At 34.9% G+C, this 20,075-nt stretch overlaps 3 protein-coding genes and 1 pseudogene across 4 annotated transcripts; 2 read left to right on the top strand and 2 right to left on the bottom strand.

Moving 5' to 3' along the window:
* Positions 1-3,509: 3,509 nt before the first annotated feature.
* On the top strand, positions 3,510-8,542 carry LOC142517976 (adoMet-dependent rRNA methyltransferase spb1). The gene is made up of 11 exons (XM_075620525.1): positions 3,510-4,031; positions 4,737-4,784; positions 4,857-5,012; positions 5,140-5,186; positions 5,498-5,654; positions 5,761-5,822; positions 5,922-6,105; positions 6,455-6,544; positions 6,858-7,000; positions 7,087-7,213; positions 7,294-8,542. Exons 1-11 carry the CDS (start codon positions 3,558-3,560, stop codon positions 8,296-8,298), a joined length of 2,493 nt encoding a protein of 830 aa, XP_075476640.1. The 5' UTR covers positions 3,510-3,557; the 3' UTR covers positions 8,299-8,542.
* Positions 8,543-9,423: 881 nt separating this feature from the next.
* LOC142519278 (putative pinoresinol-lariciresinol reductase 3) lies at positions 9,424-11,607 on the bottom strand. Its single transcript, XM_075622243.1, has 5 exons — positions 11,358-11,607; positions 11,139-11,273; positions 10,463-10,700; positions 10,000-10,203; positions 9,424-9,712 (listed from the first exon to the last, which is right to left on the bottom strand). The coding sequence occupies exons 1-5, from the start codon at positions 11,535-11,537 to the stop codon at positions 9,546-9,548; spliced, it is 924 nt and encodes a 307-aa protein (XP_075478358.1). The 5' UTR covers positions 11,538-11,607; the 3' UTR covers positions 9,424-9,545.
* Positions 11,608-12,760: 1,153 nt separating this feature from the next.
* LOC142519538 (syntaxin-112-like) lies at positions 12,761-14,392 on the top strand (annotated as a pseudogene).
* A 2,031-nt stretch (positions 14,393-16,423) lies between these two features.
* On the bottom strand, positions 16,424-19,448 carry LOC142519081 (transcription factor bHLH63-like). Of its 2 annotated transcripts, none has more exons than XM_075621984.1 (7): positions 18,729-19,448; positions 18,344-18,589; positions 18,073-18,207; positions 17,915-17,986; positions 17,621-17,821; positions 17,443-17,542; positions 16,424-16,938 (listed from the first exon to the last, which is right to left on the bottom strand). In XM_075621984.1, exons 1-7 carry the CDS (start codon positions 19,122-19,124, stop codon positions 16,901-16,903), a joined length of 1,188 nt encoding a protein of 395 aa, XP_075478099.1. In that variant the 5' UTR covers positions 19,125-19,448; the 3' UTR covers positions 16,424-16,900. The 2 variants fall into 2 exon arrangements, with proteins under 2 accessions (XP_075478099.1, XP_075478098.1); XM_075621983.1 differs by having other exon boundaries at positions 17,621-17,830; positions 18,729-19,445.
* Positions 19,449-20,075: the final 627 nt, after the last annotated feature.

The following is a 20,075-nucleotide window of genomic DNA, read 5'->3' as shown; positions in this document are numbered from 1 at the left end:
ACACCCCTGCGCCGACGTGTGCGAGAGAAAATCTCCTGATCAATCTTTCTTACACCTTCACAATTTATAACTCAATATTAAAGCTCACCAATATTATGATTATTAACATTTCTCACTTATCATCTACTAGGCATTGCTCGATCAATTTCCCCTTCTATATTAAGATAATGAGATACAAATAATTTTCTTTGCAAATGTGATATAATCATTTAAAAACATAGATTTATTATTTTTAGATAAACAAAGATCGACTAAAATATATTTTTATGATATTTTTTGATTAAATGAAGATGAAGTGTTTTTTTTATAATTTTATAGGGGTATATTTGATTTTATGAAATAATATACTATAATCCAAAAATTGTTACTCTACTCCAAGCTCCTCATATATTATAATACAGTATAGATGTCTCATGCTACAATATTTATATTTTGTTTGTAATATTATCACGAAAACCGAATAACAAATATTTCAGTCCATCAGCAAATTATGAGAAGTAGAAACAAATAATATAAATAACTTGCATGGAATATTAACAAAACTAAAATTCAACATTAAAACTACATATTTAAATATAAAGGTCAAATAAATAAATAAATAAGATGAAATAACACAGTTGAAAAGACAGATAAACAAGATGGACAAGTATTTTAAAAATATTTTTAGGGTTTTATGAGTGAAAAAACTTTAGTATATTTTTGAATAAAAATTATTTTAAAAATATTTTAATTCTTTTGTAGAAAAATTATCTAAATATAGTTTTTAAAAAATAATTGAGATGTGTTATTTTATTTTTATAATAAAAAATACGCGTTAAATTAAAATTAAAATATTTTTGTAAAATTGTTGAACAAACAATTTTTTAATTATTTTTAAGTATAAAGCATTTTTTTAAATAGTTATCAAAACACATTTTCAACAACAAAAAATATTTTTTGTAGAGTAGTTATCTAAACGTATATTTATTTTCAAAACTTTTTATGGGAAGGGGTTTCAACTCACTCTTACGACTTGTTCAATTGTGAGATGAATTTGAAGTTTATCTCATTTTCGTGCGGTTCTGAAGTGAAATTGCATAGATAAGATTGAGATATAAAATTTTATTTCATTAAATAATTTTGTATTTTAAAAAAATATGATTTTGAGTTGAACAATTATCATCATCTATAGTTTTTGATAAAGTGATAAGTGTTTGATTCTACAATTGATATCAGAGTCAATGTCATGTGTTTGATTCTCACTAATTGCAATAAGTGCAATTATTGAGAGAAAAGTTGTTGTGGTGCAATAATGACGCTTGAAGTGTTGTGATGTTTAAAATATTTGAGTTGCACCATTACCAATAGCTATAGTTTTTGGTAAAGTGACAAGTGATCGGTCATATATTTATTGTTGAACATTTTGTTAAAAAATATAATATAAAATAACAAAATTTTTTTAATTTCAAATTTAAATTTGTGTTGTATTTTATTCCAGATTTTAAGAAAATATTGATAAATCAATTTGTTCTAAATTGATAAATCAAAATTTTGTACACCTCAATATTTTAAGTATTTGGTAAAAATTAACTAATAACTTCCAAACACTTGCTAAAACCGGGGATACGATATGAAAAAATATTATGTTTTATAATATTAAAAGTAATATTTTTTATTTTTATATTTTTATTTATACATGATAGTAAGTTATGATATGTGATGGAAAATGTTTAATTCTTAAAGTGCAAAACTATATTATCTAAATATGGTCTTGCATATATATATATATATATATATTGATGGATCGGTTCGGGTACCTGCGATGGTATTTCAAACACAATATTTTTAATGAGCTGCAATAGCTTGTGTTCTATACCGATGAATTAGATCGAGTTTGGTTTCAAACCAAGCGGAAAATACTCGAAGTAATCATTCATTAAGAAAAACCGATAGATATTAAAATCTAATGACTTGTGGAAACTGATCAACTGAAATACGGGAATCAGTTATGACTTCTATCAGTTCAGCTATGGACAGAACTGAACTGATATCAGCTGAACTGATCAAATCAGTTTAAGAAACACAGTTGAGCAGTTAATACACAAGATATGTTTATGAATTTTCGGAGACTTCAACTGCTTCTGCGTCACCTCATCTACCATCTCGGTAGGACCCAATAAAAGACTTTGATTTGTACAACACCTTGTACAAACCCAACCAGCTTAGGACTTACCCACTGCCTATCTGAACTCCTGGTCTACACCGAAAGCATCATCTTTCAGTCAACACTTGTTTAACGTCTATGTGTCAAATACTACATACACAAGTTTTACGTCTTTGCAAGACGGTATTTGAGTGGAGGTGAGTATGTGTGTGAGAACTGATATCTAAAAATAACCCGAAAGGTGTTCTCACACACCGAGAGAAATAAGATTCTACACTAAGCTGATATAACTTTGAAGTGTTCCCTCGACTGGGCTGATTGCTTCTTTGTAAGTTGATATATACAATAAGCGTGCCTTTCTTTTCTCTCTTGTTTTTCACCTCTCGTTCATGTGTTTGTTGATGGTCTTGGTCTGTATTTATAGCAGTAATGCGACCGTACATCAAGACTCATCGCATGTGATCATTGCAGCTTGAATGCGTTCCTTGAAATTTGTGTCTCGACTTTTCCGACAGCCATTCTTTGTGCACAGTTGAATCCCATTGAATAAGCTTATCAAGTTCTGCAACTGATTGATTTTAACTGATGTTTTGAACTGGTCAAGGAGGTGAAATCAGTTGACTCATCAGCTGAACTGATTTCACTGATTCAGTTGAACTGGTCAGTTGGGTTCTTCATCAGTTGAACACTTCATCAACTGGCCGGACTTCTGAAGGCTCTTCTGCTGAATTTCATATCAACAGGACAATAAGTTAAACTGCTATTGATACTTCAGTTGTACTGATTCAGTTCGATCAATCAGTTGGCACTTTCAGTTTGCATACTTCGATAGCTTCAGTTTTGGCTTGATAACTGACTTGACTGAGGTAAAATCATTTTAAACAAAATAACAAGTTTTGTTAACATTAAAATCAAGATTGTGAACATGAAATATTCCAACACACACACACATATATATATCCATGAAATAAATTGACTTGATCTATATTTATAATGAAAAATAATATTTTTGACATAAAAAATAAAGATTGGGTTGGAGATCTATCTTACAAAATTGACATGTAAAACGATTATAATCTTCTAATATATATATATATATATATATATTATATAATATATATATAGTTATGAAATTATCATCCGTATATTTTGTCTTTGTTACATATTTTCTTTAAACCAAACCGTTCGTATCTGTGTGACGAAAATATGACAGTGTGTGTGCAACATGCTAATTACTAATAAATAATTTGTAATGGCAGGATTCAAACCGGGTCAAATAAAATTACCCGAAGCTTTGAGATTCAAACCCGAAACGCAACCCACCAAAACGACCCAACCCGCTCTACCCATCCGTTCAAATTCAATAAACCCCCTCGAAAACCCTAATTTGAGACCACAGCAGAAAGGCCCGACCATGGGGAAAGTGAAGGGAAAACACAGGCTAGACAAGTACTACCACTTAGCCAAAGAGCACGGATACAGATCACGTGCCGCTTGGAAACTCGTCCAGCTCGAGTCCAAGTTCAGCTTCCTCCGCTCGGCTCGCTCGGTGCTCGACCTCTGCGCCGCGCCGGGGGGATGGATGCAAGTGTGTGTCGAGCGAGTTCCCATCGGGAGCCTCGTTATCGGCGTCGACCTGGATCCTATCCGACCTGTACGTGGCGCTGTGTCATTGCAGGAGGATATTACCCAGCCGAAGTGCCGAGCCGCTGTTAAGCGGATAATGGCTGAGAGTGGATGCCGGGCGTTTGATTTGATTTTACATGATGGATCGCCGAATGTTGGTGGCGCGTGGGCAAAGGAGGCTACTAATCAGAATGCGTTGGTTATTGATTCGGTGAAGCTTGCTGCGGAGTTATTGGCTCCTAAAGGAACATTTGTTACTAAGGTGTGGATTTTACTTTGTACTAGACTGCACCTATTTTTATGCTAAGGAATTGCTATTTTTTCCATGAATTTGTACCTGAGTTTTCTCCAGAAATCAAGGCTTTAGAATCGATGGGTAAAACATTAAGTTGAAATGGATTGTTCTTAGTTAATTTTAATTCAGAGGGCATGACCGCTGCCATAATATTTGGACTCATGTTTAGATTGTGCATATGGAAACCATTGTGGTGCAGGTGCTAAAGGACCCTAAAAGATGGAAATTTTGGCAGTTTTTATTGCTTATTTTGGTTCTGCATTTTAGAATGTTTGTTTGGTGCCTATTTAATAATCATACTATTTTTCATTGATCAATTCCTTAACATTTTGTCAAGAATTTGTGTGAGACGGCAGGTCGTATTTTGTGAGACGAATCTCTTGTTTGGGTCATCCATGAAAAAATATTACTTTTTATGTTAATAGTATTACTTTTTATTGTGAATATCAGTAGGATTGACTCGTCTTACAGATAAAGATTCGTAAGATAAAGATTCGGGAGACCGACTCACAAGAGACCTACTCTAACATTTTTGTTGCTTACGCTCTATTTTTACCATCAGTAATCATGTTGTACCCTCTCTACCTCTATTGGGCTATCTGTGCAGGTAGCCCTGTTTTGAAATAATGAATAAACTGGATATTAGCTTCATTATGTGCTGTTTACTTGTAGGTTTTCAGGTCCCAAGACTACACCGCAGTTCTATATTGTCTTAGACAGGTAACTATTATTTTGTTGGAACAATTCCTATTTTGAAACGAGGCATTTTCTGAGCTCCAAGTCTCTATGCAGCTATTTGAAAAGGTTGAAGTAGACAAACCACAAGCTAGTCGATCGACGTCAGCTGAAATTTATATTATTGGATTGAAGTATAAAGCACCTGCAAAGATTGACCCTCGTCTTCTGGATGTAAAGCATCTATTTCAAGGAGGAAAAGAACCTCCAAAGGTAATTTGACATATCTCAGAACTTCTTTCTTTTTTTTGAATAAAAAACTTCTTTACATCTTCATATGTTCGGGTATGCGTATAATTTTTGTGCCAGATACTCATGTATGTGGAATTGAAATCAACAGGTTGTGGATGTATTAAGAGGAACAAAGCAAAAGCGTCATCGTGATGGGTACTTATTCCAAACAAGCTTTTGGGTCTGCTTATTAAAGAAAAATTAAGCTAATGCCGTATGATTGTGCTACACGCACTGATTTTGTTAGATCATTTTTGTTTTTTTCTCAAAAAAAATGTAGAATATAATAATTCTCAATCCGGTACTGATTATGTTACCTGGTATTTTGTCATGTTTGTACGTATCAAGTCTATTCTTTATGTTATTATTCTTGATTTTTAGGACCACTTCTTGACACGCAGGAGAATTATTTTAACTTTTTTCCATTTCTTTTGTTCCTAAATTTTTGTGTGTTGTTTTTTTCATAGGTATGAGGATGGAGATACAACTCTGAGAAAGCTGTGCTCCGCATCGGAGTTTATTTGGTCCAACTCTCCTCTTGAGATTCTTGGTTCAGTCACTTCTATAACATTTGATGATCCTGCATGTTCACCAGTGAAGGAACATACTTTGACTACAGAGGAGGTATACTGCCTGATTATTTGTGAGATGATTTAATCTTTTAAGACAACAATTACCTGGTATCTTGTTCAATAACTTTCCAGCCTGTATTCTTTAAATTGTGTGACAGGTTAAAGCTCTATGTGATGATCTTCGTGTTCTGGGAAAGCAAGATTTCAAGCATCTTTTAAAGTGAGATTGTAATGAATAGATAACATTTCGGAAATTGGACAACAATTGCGTCCCTTGATAGTTGTTCAATTCCATCAATTGTTCTCTTTTGTCTATCAGGTGGCGTATGCATATCAGAAAGGCATTGTCTCCTTCAGAAAAGAGCACATCTACCACTCCTCCTGAACAGGAAAAAAAGGAAGACGAAGATGAGAGAGTTCTCAATGAAATGGAGGAGCTAACAAATGCCATGGATCGTAAGAAGAAACGAGCAAAGAAACTGCTAGCTAAAAGACAAGCCAAGGTAATATACCTATTGTATAATTTTCCCCCCTTCTTTCTTCTATTCTCTTTTGCGCCATTACATTTTTGCTCTGCACTCACTTTCTTCACACAGCTTTCTTATGCCAGCTTTTGTATTTCCACTCAAATATTTTGATCTTGTTTATATGATATTAAATTCACCATAAACTATGCTGAGGTTGTCTATAGTGTATCCATTGCATCATCTCATAATCATTTTTGTGCAACATGTGTTGCACTTTCACAAGATCTTTACATTCTCCTTGAATATATTATGTCATTTGAATGATTTACCTGTAGTGCTCAAATGTGCTGTTGATTTGGCTGATTTTTATTTCAAAATTTTTAAGGACAAAGCTCGTAAAGCATTGGACAAGCAGACAGATGCAATGGATGATGGTTACATTGATCAGGAGTTGTTTTCTCTGACTTCCATGAAGGTACATTCTACAATTTGTTATTTCAGTACCGTTTTGGGTAGTGATATTGTTTTCCTTGTTTCAGCCTTTGCCTCATCTTTTATTTTATTTCCATACTTTGATATTCTGTTTTTACTTCCTCGCCCTTTAAACAATTGCATATCTTAGTGACACGGTCTCACCCTTTAAAACAATGCATATCTCAGTGACACGGTCAAGCAGTGAATTCAACTCCTTTGCCTCACCCAAAGGGGAAATGAAATGGAAAGAAAATCATGTATGGATTGGATGTGCGATTGAATAGACAAACATTTTATTTTAAATTTTTCCTCAGGGAAAGAAAGATCTCGTGGCTGTTGAAAATAATGAATATGAAGATGATATTGAGGAGGTCAGGAATTCTGAAAGTGAAGAAAGCCGCGATGAAGCTGAAGGGTACACATCCAGTGATGTGGACTCTGAAGAAGATCGTAAACGGTAAGCTTTTTATGTTTCTGTGAACTTGAGCGATTTGACAGAGGTTTTTGTACTTAAATAATTGAATGGATCCATCTTACATTCAGGTACAATGAGCACGTGGACGAATTACTTGATGAAGCATATGAAAGGTTTGTGGCTAAAAAAGAAGGAAGTACAAAACAGAGGAAAAGGTTGAAGCAGACTTACTCAAATGATGACCAACTTTTGAAGGTACTGTCATTATTAGGAAAACTGTAGCACAAAATCTGAGCAGATTTACTCGGCCACAAATAATTGGTGTACTATTACAGGGTGATGATAGCATGGTTCACTCTGATCAAGATTCAGACAATGAAAAGAATGAACGTGAAGCAAATCCACTGGTATTGCCACTGAAGCAATATGTGCCTACTCAAGAAGAAATTGCATCACAATGGTTCAGTCAAGATGTCTTCGTGGATGGAGATGAACTCGAAGAACTGGAGAAGGATGATTCCGAGGATGAAATACCGATAGATAAGTCAATCGAACATCATAGCGTTCCTGGGAAGAAAATTGAAGACTCATTTGAAGAACCCATTGGTCAGACAAAGAGGGGCCGATCCCAGATGACCCAATCATCCAAGTTAGAAGATGGTTTTGAAATAGTTCCTGCTCCAGAAACGGATTCAAGTGATTCATCGTCTGAGGACGACTCAGATAATGATAGCATTGATACAAAAGCAGAAATATTGGCATGCGCGAAAAAAATGCTGACGAAAAAGCAGAGAGAAGACATGCTTGATGACGCATATAACAAATATATGTTTCACGATGAGGGGCTACCTAAGTGGTTCTTGGACGAAGAAAAAAAACATCGCCAACCAATTAAGCCAGTGACAAAAGAGGAAGTAGATGCAATGAAGGCACAGTTTAAAGAAATCGATGCACGTCCTGCTAAGAAGGTGGCACAAGCCAAAGCCCGAAAGAAACGGGCAACCTTTAGACAGCTAGAGAAGGTTCGGAAAAAGGCGAATTCCATATCAGACCAGACAGAAATCTCAGATCGTTCAAAGAGGAAGATGATCGAACAGCTTTACAAGAAAGCGGCACCCAAGAAACCTGAAAAGGAGTACGTCGTGGCTAAGAAAGGGGTCCAAGTGAGGCCTGGTAAAGGGAAAGTACTCGTTGATCCAAGGATGAAAAAGGATGCTAGAAAACATGGAATGAGCAAAAAAGGGCAAGGGAAAGGGAAGAATGGAAAGCAAAAGGGTAAAGGATCCGTAAAAAGTTCTGGAACAGGTAAGGGAAAGGGAGGAAAGAAAGGGGCTAAGTAGAGGGGCCAAAATGAACTTCCAACTAGAAGTTTGAGGTTGAAACATCGATTATTTTTGGGTTTATTCTATGGTCAAATCATTTTATGCAATACTGGGTGTATTTATCCTACGTATTTTCTTGTGAGATTTTAAAATATTTTGCTTCATATAATTAGTAATATGTATTGTAAACTTCATTCGTGAAGCATAGAATGCATCAACAATCAAATGGTGATGAAACTACACGGATGCTCATATTTTTTCAGATTTTTATGGTTAGGTTATTTCCAACTATTAATTCTATTTAAGTGCAAGTTTTGCATTAAAATAGTCGAATTTTTGCATCAAATTAAACATTCAATTTCAACTCATTTATTTTCAAATTTTACACTAAAAAAATGGTCGAAATATTCTTTTTTATTTTACATATATTAATTGTTATATTTAGTATTTATATTTGTATCAGAATTAACATTTTCAATTGTTATCTTTGTATATTTACCAATCATATTATTACATTAAAATTTTTCATATGTATTGAGTTATTATATCATTTATAAATAACTAAACCAAACAATTAATTAAAAGTTTTTAGTTAATATAAATAAATAAATATTATTCAAAAATCTATTTATAAATTTATTTGATTAAATATTTTAAAATTTTATGTTTAGATATCTCATTATTAAAACAATAAAATAAATATTTTATTATAATTTACATAATATTTATACTTAAAAATAAATAATAAAATTAATACATATTTATAATAATTAAAACAAAAAAATTAAAAATAAGTGCCTCTGGGCCAAATGTGGAGGCCAAAATAGCACAACCTCCATTAGAGCCAATCTTTGCGCACCATTTTGGTGCAAAGTGTAGAGATGCCCTTGGTTAGTTCTTGAAGTGCTGAATGGTATTCCACGTTAAGAATTATGTGGTAATGGATTTGAAGTTTTTAGCTTTCATCAGTTTTTTTAATATTTGCTTCAAATTTATAAGCACAATTATTACCCAATTAATTTTTTCCAATTACTTTATCGATCAAAGTATATATTATCCCAAATAATCATTGAGATTACTTATTACATTTGGTTTATAATACATTTGTTTATGACAGAAATGTTGTCATATCGCTTATATTTTAAATCAGTAGATATTAACCCATTCTGTTAATCAATTTGTAATTCAATGCTCAAACTGATCATACGAGGGAAAAAAAAGTCGAGAAATTACAACAGGTCCATAGATTTTTTGTAAAAATTACGTTACACTAGGGTATCCAGGTACTCGCTTATGGTTGTGTACTGGATATTTGGATACAACTGCGACCCTTCCACGTTTCCAGACGAGTTTATGTCGAAGTATGTTTGATCTCCCTTAACAAATACAGAGTATATGAAAACCAACTCCATGTTGTCCGGGTATGGTGTTTCTGAAACACAATGTAAGATGGTAAACAAAATCACTTAGAATATGGATGAAAGTCGTAGATAAATATATTAGGCAAGAAAAAAAGAGAGAAATTCATAAGCCGGGGTTGGATTTGAGTTTTGACAAGAAGCGAAGCCAGCAGAATCATTATATCATTATATTGCACAACACAAAAGATTCAACTCAACACAGCAAGGCAATAAGGTTCCATACTTAAAAGAAAGAAGTGAAATCATGGTACATTTTCTTGAGAAGCTCAACAGATAGCAAGGCAATAAGGTTCCATACCGTGAATTTTCTTGAGAAGCTCTTCCTTTGTGATGCAAATCCTCTCAAGTTTTGTCCCAATTTTATCCTCCCAGATATCAATGAGCTCATTCATGGAAAGAGTATTTCCAGGTGGTCTCAGGTATAGCACCTTGTTCAAGGTCCGTGGATCATCCACCGTGCTTATAGTGAAGGCAGCAACATCCTTTTCCTTCATGAATACACCTGTGAAAACAAGAAAAGAAAATGATTTTTGGGTGATTTTTAGTAAAAACGTAATTTCTGCCCCAGTTTCCAATCGCTTCCCTCAACTAAGTAGAACCAAGGCTGTCACGACCAACTGTACATTCATTGTCAACTAACAGATGAACAGTAGCTGATCCTGAGCCAGTCCACGCGATGCAAGAGGAATTACGCATTGATTTTCTATTTCATTTCCAGAAAACAAGCTAAATTCAGTGAAGAAGAGGTTTAACAGTGAAACCTTTAACATTTCCATCTCCGAATACACTAACTCTATCTCTTGGTGGTAATTTCAAGCCAGGCTGAATGACGGAAGGGAGCAAGTAGCTCATGTAAAAGTTGCAGCAAATGTAGGTGTATGGAATGGCTTCTGCTTCTACAAGACGCCTTATTTCAGATTTCCTCAAATAAAATCCATGATCCAGGTCAGACACACGCATTTTGTCAGGATCCGCTCCAAATTCAGACGGAAAAAACCTCTGCACCATCCCGAATTGCCATTAAAACAGAGTACACCCCACCCATAACAGGACATTTAATAATTTTTCCGGAAAAACAAAATTCACCAACCTATCACACTCTATTTCATCAGTTTAGTTGCATTCACCAAGTCCCCTGGACAGGAAACTAAAAAGAAAACCAGTTTCCATCAAATTTGCTTTCCTTTTCGCTATATTTTAAAAGTATTATCCACAAAATCTTGAAATGAATGGATGAAAGGTTGAAACACAGAGATAACAAATTTATCTACTTAGTATTAAAAAAACAATAAGCTTAGTCATCTCTGCAAGTAAAGTTCTAAATTACAATCTTGTGCAATCACATTTTTATGCATACTCACATTCATAGCTACATCAAATTAATTAAAATTATTGTCAAAGAAGTGAAATGAAAATAAATAAATAAATAAAAAATACTTTGATGCAGCCGGCGCGTCTGATTGCGGAAATAAGAGGCTTCTGATCTAGTACTTGCTTCGAAGAAACGGCACAAATTACAATATCCACTTGCTTCAAAGCTTCCACTAAACTAATTTCATCTTGCAATGAACCCTATGTGCAAAACAATCAAATCAACAATCAGATGCAAACATTTTGAGGGAAAAAAAACAAAAATTTACTGTTTAGCAGGCATGCCTTGAAGATTTGGAGACCAGCATCGGAAAGGAAACGAATTTTTCGAACTTTGTCCTGATCAGAAAACGCAGAATCTCTGACGAGTCCGAATGTTTGATACGATGCGCTTAAACTGGCTTTCGCGAGCTCGAATCCTAGGTTTCCGGTCGCGCCGATCACCAGTATTTTGCTTTTCGCCATTGATTTTTTTCACCAGATTCAACCAGAGCTCAAAGCTTGAAATATTAATACGTGTCTATTTGACCATGGTGAATTAATTGGATTGGATTTATAGAGACCATCATCAAATCTAATTATAACAAATCTATTTTTTCTAATAAAATGAAAATGATTTTTTTAATATAAAATAAATTGTGAAATTAAATTTATTATCTTTTATATAATTTTAATTATGGGGTAATATATCGAACTTAAGGCAAAAACTTGTGTGAAACGGCTTTATAGGTCGTATTTTGTGAGACAAATATCTTATTTGAGCCATATATAAAAAATTATTACTTTTTATGCTAAGATTGTTATTTTTTACTGTGAATATCGGTAGATTGACTCTTCTCACATATAAAGATTCGTGAGACCGTCTCACAAGAGACCTATTCCGAACTTAAATAGTAGGTTTTAAATTCTCAAGTTGAAAATAAATTTCAAATGAAAGAATTTTTATTATTTTCAAATAATTATAAATATATTAACTCGGATACTCGGATCGAAGTCAAATATATATCTTACTAAGAGATATTTACCCACAAATTGTTAACAACTGACAACAACTAATTATTAGAGAACTATATAATTAAAGACAATTTTTTTATTCGCGTATTTTATAATAATAATATATTTGACACTTATATCTCTTCTTAATTTTTGTATTAATTTCTATTCATTTTCATTTGAGCCTATTGATTTTAAAATGCAATGAAATTCGATATTAATTATTATTATAAGTGTAACTATACTTTTATATAATGAAATGAAAACAATATTTTTAATGTAAGAAAAATCTCCGACCCAACTCAACTCAAATAAAAGGTAAAAATTTGTGTGAGACGGTTTCACATGTCGTATATTGTGAGATGAATATTTTATTTGGGTCATTCATGAAAAAATATTACCTTTTATGTTAAGAATGTTATTTTTATTGTGAATATCGGTAGGGTTGATTCGTCTAACAGATAAAGATTCATGAGACCGTCTCACAAGAGACCTACTAAAAAAAATATCATTTTTTGTTCACAGTATTACATTTCAGTCTCATGTTGATCTTATAAAAATTCTTACTATCTGTCATGTTATTTTAATTTTATGAAATATTATAAAGAGATCAAAATTTTCGAAATAAAATATGTACATTTTTAACGGTCACATTAAACAGTAACACCTTTTTCCAAATTTAAATTTGAAATCAAACACAACAAAAAACTCAACGGCCAAAAAGGAAAAAAAGAAAAGAAAAGAGAGAAGGATAATTCCTTTAAACCCTCCTCCGTTTTTCCAATCAACACATTCATTGCCGGAATACATTTCAGATCAAGAAGAGGAAACCCTTTTCCTTCGCCCTTTGTTCGGCCTCCCCGTTTCTTCAAGGTTTTCTTTTCTTCTCTTTTTTCTGCCGGTCTTTGTTTCTTCTGATTTTATTATACTGTGTTGATTCCAAATTATTCATTCTGTTGTTGAAGATATCGAGCGTTGATGATGATGGAGTTTTGTTTTGTTTTTTTTATCCCAATTGATATATTTGTGACACTATCATCTGTGATATGATAGCTGTACAATAATCGATTGGTTTTAGTAATGTGAAAAATTCTTTTCACTGTGCTGTTACATTTACTGTGTTTAGATTTTGAAGAAGTGGTAGGTTGCTTTGGATTTATTTTCAGACTTGTACGGATTTATTTGCATAGATTCTCTTTTACATGATTAAATTTTCTCTGTCTCACGAGGGGTGTGTGAGGGTTTTTGTTGGATTTGTCTATGATTGGCATATGATTTTTTTTTAATGTGTGTTTCTTATCATATGATTGGATTTTGTTTATGTCACGAGGGCTGATTTTGTTTTTATTTGATTGTTGGTATTGCAAGACTCTGCGCCAAGATGAACGATCTTATGACAAAATCGTTTCTAAGTTATGTTGATCTCAAGAAACAGGCGATGAAGGATCTCGAGGCAGGGCCAGATATTGAAATGGGGCAGCTCAACCCTGAAGATGAAAATAATCTATCGAAATTTTTCGAAGAAGTGGGCACTATCAAGGCTGATATGGAAGAGATCACCAATCTGCTTCTTGATCTTCAAGACCTCAATGAAGGGACAAAATCCTCTCAAAGTTCCAAGGTTCTTCGAGGATTAAGGGACCAGTTAAATTCTGATATGGTCACCGTTCTTAGAAAGGCTAAAATCATCAAAACAAGATTGGAAGTACTGGACAAGTCCAATGTGGCTAATCGTAGCATCTCTGCTGCGTATGGAGAAGGAAGCCCAATAGATCGCACAAGAATTTCAGTGACTCATGGACTTAGAGTCAAGTTGAAAGATATGATGAATGATTTTCAGTGTTTGAGGGAAAAAATTGTTTCCGATCACAAAGAAGGGGGCTCAAGAGGAGGTACTATAGTGCCACGGGGGAACAACCGAGTGAGGCAGTGGTTGAAAAGATGATATCGGGCGGTGGGCTCGAAGGGCTTTTCGAGGGGAAGGGAGATTTAATGTTGGAGAACCATGAAAGGCATGAGGCAGTGAGGGAAATACAGAGAAGCTTGGTTGAACTACATCAAGTGTTTCTTGATATGGCTGTTATGGTTGAAACACAGGGAGAACAAATGAATAATATTGAACAAAATGTGGTGAATGCTGGAGCGTATATCAGTGGTGGTACAAAAGAGCTTGACCGTGCTAAACAAATGAAGAACAAGAGGACTTGGGCCTTTTGGGTCGGTATAGTGGTGCTTGTGTTCATATTGATATGCCTTATTGCAGTTTTATTCTGAAAACTCTGAACGACAAACTTCTCAAGATTTATGATGATGGTTATTAATGATCATTTGTTTCAAATAAGGTAATGGTTTAATTGTTTATTTGGAGTGCAATAGGCTTAAGGATATTCTAGTATCATTGCTTGATCGCATTTGAGCAATATGTTGAGTTAAATACGTTTGTGGTTTGTGATGTGCTAATTCTCACTATTCTTTGATTGTTGTCTTGTGAAGAAAGTGCTTGTTAAGAGATTAGGACATTTTTTGGTTTTCGGCCCTGAAGTCTGGACTAATATTCTGCTGAGTAAAAGGCAGATGGCGAGTATCCACTTTAACACATTACATACTTTAATTGCACTTTATAAAATCTGTACAGCAATCGGTGGGAGTTTTGGTGGAATTCTACACCATGCTAGCAAATATATAGGACTGCAAGTGATCTGAGCCTCTTGTGCTAGTTCACAAGCACCTTGATCAAAGCTCGACTTGAAATTGGTTTTAATTGGATTCAAGTAATCTGGTTATCATTCATAGTCGAATTGTATCATACTAGCATTGTTGTACCACACTCGAGTAATTTATTCATGGATGCTATCATGCCAGTATGAACATGGTCCATCATTGATGATGACCGGATGAATCGGGTGCGAGCTTAGTGGACGATTACACCGAGTCGGGTTGATGAGCTGGAGATGGTTGCCCGGGCACCTGGACCTGCACTCTCAAGGGAGAAATAACGTTAAGGGGCGCTGGAAGTGCCCACTTCCTAATTATGGCAAGATGGTTGCGCCCACACCTTACTTTCTAACAACTTCTCTGACACGCCAAATTACTGTGATTTGACAGTAATGATTACCAAATATAAGGTATCCATACTTGTGCACTCGAGTGCGGTACTACTATCGAGGTAGCCCGAGTAGAAAGCCATCACCGATGATTGGTCCAAGACTTCTCCTAACCTGATCCATGATCAGGTTTGCTCAAACTTTAAACATTCATTCATTCACTTACATATTGCCTACAACATTTACTACAAGATTCTCTAAAAAATCTTCCGGCGCCCTTAACGTTCTTTCTCCCTTGAGAGTGCAGGTCCAGGTGCCCGGGCAACAACCATGTGCAGCTCATCAACCCGACCCGGTATAATCGTCCACTACTTATGTTAAAACTATTTTAGGACGTTAGCTTTATCTTAGAGAGTGTTGCTATGATTAATTATTCAAATATTGAGGGCGATAGATCAATTGATGTAATTTTAATTTTATAGGCATGTAATTATTATTTTTTGGCTAGGACTAGCATAATGATATAAATAACATAATCGAATGGCTGACACTTGGTTCTTAATGCTATAGGCTGGTAGGCATATTTGTTCATCTCTCCATATTGTATGGTAAAGGCTCATTTAGTCATTTATTCACTCAATAATTGCGCACTGTGAAAATAAGGATGTGAGTATGAATGCAAATTGTATAGACTAAATGTATAATAAGTTGCATGTTTGATTCGACGCGGACGCAAGTTCTCGAGCACAAAGGCGAATCATAGGTTCAAGTGAGGGTGTTGAAACTCGAATTCTATGAAAAATCAAGCACGAAAAAAGATAAATTGTTTTTCATTGAGAGGCATGATGTCTTCCTCCTGCAACCTCAGATTCCAATTTAATTGATACAAGGGTTCAGTTAAGTGTTTCTAAGTGTTATCAAACTTTTTACTTGATTCTAAAAAGGAAAAGGGAGTCAGAATTTTTTTGTGGTGATAATTGATGGCATCAACATTTTCCTCTTGCTGGGAAAAAAGTGACTAGTTAGTTTTGCCTTTCTTGAAGTTCATCATTGAATTATGATGCTCAAAAGACTGCAACTCGTACCGTTTTGTCAACCATTTACATCATTGCTTGGAAACTAGTCCTGGTATTCATGATGGTTTCCAAGATTCCTTGAACCTCGTCATCACCTCCTAGAAACATAACTATTTGATGTCATTAATGTTTAAAGTTTTTGGGCTGGTGGAGCTTTTACTTGGATCTTGACTGTTTTAGAGTGTCAGAATTTACAATTTCGAAAAATTGTGCGTATAATTCGAATGAAATTCCTTGTAAAGATGCTAGATATTTTATTAAATGATATTATGAAGTCCTGATAAAATGACAGGTCTCGTTCTAATCTTGCGATAGTAAACATCTACAGGTTGGCTCTTGTCTTCTTATCTTCCATAAATTGCTTTCAGATTTAATATTGTGGATAACTTGTGCAATCTGATGATGATGTTTCGCTTATTTGTTATCTGCTGCATCTATCAGTGTTAATATTTTGGGGGCTGATTTGCAAATTTGGGGAGTGTGTGTGAGTGAAAGCAGATGCAAATTGACAGGGATGATTAATAGTAAATTTTGGCTACTTTCTCATTATCTTTTGCTCATAATTGCCATCATGCATATTTCTCGACTGCTAGTATACACAAGATACACAAGGCATGTATTTCTCTGGATAACCAAAAGAGATCGTCATGGTAGGAATCAGGGTTCTGGCTGGGGCTCGAGCTCGAGCTCGGGACGTCTCGTTAGTAGTGGTAACTCACATCTCCTGTTTCACATGGCTGGCATCGATGAAACCTGCAAAATTATTTATAGTTTCAATATTCAAATTTTACGTAAAAACGAAAACCTGATTTGGGTCTTAGAATTAGAACATTATCTTTAATTCTGTGGTATAAATTTTGAGAATATTTATGGTTGATGCAGGAGTTAGTTGGCCACAATGTGTCAATTCTGTATCAAAACTCTTGCCGGAACTGCTTGTATATTTTACATCATTGTGTTTGTGAATTATTGACATTGAAAAGCCAGGTGTCTTTGATCATTGATTCATTTAATGTGGTAGACAAAAGGCAAACCACCTAATACACTACTTTATTCATGAGGACCACCTGAGGGGGAATGGCATTTTTAATAACGTATATTTCACTGTTTTTTTAGGTTTCAAGAAAAAATGAAAAAAAAAAAAACGAAAAGAACGCATAATATAATGCGATTATATCCTTAAATTTGTGGGATTTTCTGTTTCTTTAAATTATGAAAAAAACAGTGGTCAAAGTCTGAATGAACTCCGAAGAATACCTGAAAACGGCTGAGAAACAAATGATTTTGACCTTCCTTGTTGGTATTCCATACCGTACAGATTTTGTAACTCGGCAGCCCAAGTTAACGGCTGAATTTGCTGCATGTTGAAGTTGGTTTTTAGGAAATATGCTTAAAAAATTATCTACAACCAAGAATTAGATGGAAAAATACTTACATTCAAATAGGATGAGTCGAAAAGGGTATCCGGAATTGATACAGGAGCACTGATCGTTCTCCGAAGTGTGGCATCCGGGGGATTTGCTCCCATTTCTAGGCCACAACTTGAAACTCCTTGTCCTAATCCATTGAACTGAAGATGAGTAGGATTGACAGATTCCGACGATGACCCAATTGCCGGAATGCTAGATGCACAAACCTGAAACATCTGTTTCATCCAAATAATGCATGTCAAAATCGCTCGTCAGACGACTTAAGGGGTATGTATAGGATCGGAAAGCATGCTCTATACCTCTTTAGCTAAATAGTTATCAGTTTCAAAATCCAATCTTGGATTCATCACCGCCAGTTTCATGGATAAGAACTGTCATAATATCGACTGATTAAATTCATCTTTAGAGGCGCAAATAATTGGTAAATTTGGTAAAAAATGGCTCTGGTTTTATGTACCTCTACTTGTCTCTGAAGGGATTGGACATAGTTGATTATCTCGTCCAGCATCCCGGCTTTCCCAGTGATCTTGTTGCATCCCGGAACTAAATCTTGTAGGTACTTCATTCTTTCACTGATTTTTTCCCTCCGAACCTGCCAGCATTATGTAAAAATCCATCAAGACTAATTCTTACAGGTGACAGGTTGAAAAAGAAGAAGCTATTACTGGGTTTTCTGGCAGAGGAATCTCCACTCGAAAGCCCGATAAATAGGGTCTTAGTGTTCTTACCCTTTCCGCCAAGCTGTGGCTGTCCGTGGCTTGCCCACGTCGAGCTCGAACATGTATATAATCTGGCTTTGGAGCCTCGGAAGGCTTCGAATTTTCCTTTAAATTTTCGTCAGAAGTTACTTTGTTGTTATTGTCGTTGACAGTAGTGATGGTGCTCTTGCTGTTGCTGTTTTGTTCTGTGATCTTCGTGTCCTCTTCTACACACCCCTTCGTCTTTTTGTCCTGGGATTTTTCTTCCGCTGCTACCTGAATATATCCCAAAAACCCATATTTCATATCCCAAATTTACATCATAACACTCTCAAATTATATGAAGATTACGAATAAAAACTTAGATCTTTTAACCATCATCCCCTGCAGCTATAGAATTAAACTACGAACTCACCTCAGTACTATGATTTTTATCAGCCTTTCTCTTCTTGAAACTCTCTTTTCCGGTGGCAGAGCTCAAAGCAGCCTCCTTTCCTTTGCCACCACTAGCCGCCACCGCCGGCGGGCAGCTAGCAGTCCTTGGAAGAGCGCAACTCATTTCAAACTCGGACCCATTCCCATAATTCAAACCATTCCACCCCTCTTCGAAACCCGGGTCGGGCTTCATTGGTCTGCCCATCAGCAGCTCACCAAAACCTTGATCGTCATTTCCCATCAAGAAAGCACCATCAAAATGCTCGTTCTCGTTGAAATAAGTAAAGGGATGATGTTGGATCAAGTTCTCTTGCTGCCAACTGAGACGTGCCCGTTGCCGCTCGAGCACACTCATTTCTGCATTCCCAGAAAACATTTCCGATGAATTTTCGCAAGACCCTTTTCAAGAATTCAGCAGATAAAGAGTAGAAAAAGGATAGATAGTGCAAAGTGTGCGTTAAGTCCAACTTCAAGCACTTTTCTTGGCCTAATAAACGAGTAATTCACATCAAGTGTACGTTTTCTTGTTCTGTGGAAGTAGTGGCCAAGTTTCGAACTTTATTTGGAGTGGAGAGAATCGAAAAGTTTTGGGAAAAAATGGTAATTTTAAGGATTATAAGGATTGAGGAAATGTAGGGTATAAATATACTTTTGGGGAAAGAATTGCCGGGAAAATCTGAAAAAGAGAGCCGGAAAAAATAAGAGAGACTCGAATTTGGTGTGGGGAAAATGGAAAATTATTAAACGGAGCTATGGTCAGAGGCCATGGTGTGTGGGCCCATTAAGCATAACTAGCCACGTGGTCGTGTCTGAGGGGCCAGGCCCAAATTTGTTTTGGGCCTTTATTTTATTAGATATTAGGTGGATTTTTACCTCATCTATCCATTTATGTTTCCATTTTGTGATATATTTGTATGATTTATTTATTATATTTATTTATTACTATTAAATTAAGCCAAAGACTTTTATACTAACATAATTTGGTGTGATTCTGTTGCACCAATTGATTTTTACGAAAATATTCTCATCATTTTGGAAAAATACTAACTTTTCATTTAATATACATTTTATAATTTTAAAAAACTCACACATTATCTCCTACGAATTACATCTATAATATAGTTGTATTTAGGGATATAATCAAGCAAGTCTAGCCGAACTCATGAATGTTTGATTTTGAATCATTTACAATTTAAAAAGATATCGATCTTTATTTGATGAATATATTCATATCTCACGAGCTTTATCGAGACTAAAACAACTTAATAAATATAAGTGAAAATTTTAAATATTCATTAAACTCATTAAAAACTAAATTATACATTTA

The sequence above is a fragment of the Primulina tabacum genome, chromosome 11 (assembly GCF_025594145.1).
Source record: "Primulina tabacum isolate GXHZ01 chromosome 11, ASM2559414v2, whole genome shotgun sequence".
In the NCBI taxonomy this organism is placed as follows: Eukaryota; Viridiplantae; Streptophyta; class Magnoliopsida; order Lamiales; family Gesneriaceae; genus Primulina; species Primulina tabacum.
The sequence above is the reverse complement of the archived record's forward strand: the minus strand, read 5'-3'. Positions and strand labels throughout refer to the sequence as shown.

Bases quoted from the DNA above. Each gene is read 5' to 3' on its own strand.
- LOC142517976 (XM_075620525.1), top strand. From the start codon at position 3,558: ATGGGGAAAGTGAAGGGAAAACACAGGCTAGACAAGTACTACCACTTA. The intron at 5,013-5,139 runs GTAATTTGACAT...TGAAATCAACAG, and splicing joins GAGGAAAAGAACCTCCAAAG to GTTGTGGATGTATTAAGAGG. The intron at 5,187-5,497 runs GTACTTATTCCA...TTTTTTTCATAG, and splicing joins CAAAAGCGTCATCGTGATGG to GTATGAGGATGGAGATACAA.
- LOC142519081 (XM_075621983.1), bottom strand. From the start codon at position 19,124: ATGTTTTCTGGGAATGCAGAAATGAGTGTGCTCGAGCGGCAACGGGCA. The intron at 18,590-18,728 runs GTGAGTTCGTAG...GGATATATTCAG, and splicing joins ATAAAAATCATAGTACTGAG to GTAGCAGCGGAAGAAAAATC. The intron at 16,939-17,442 runs GTATTCTTCGGA...ATAATTTTGCAG, and splicing joins TGTTTCTCAGCCGTTTTCAG to GTTTCATCGATGCCAGCCAT.
- LOC142519278 (XM_075622243.1), bottom strand. From the start codon at position 11,537: ATGGCGAAAAGCAAAATACTGGTGATCGGCGCGACCGGAAACCTAGGA. The intron at 11,274-11,357 runs GCATGCCTGCTA...TTTTGCACATAG, and splicing joins CTGGTCTCCAAATCTTCAAG to GGTTCATTGCAAGATGAAAT. The intron at 10,204-10,462 runs GTTTCACTGTTA...TTGTTTTCACAG, and splicing joins CGGAGATGGAAATGTTAAAG to GTGTATTCATGAAGGAAAAG.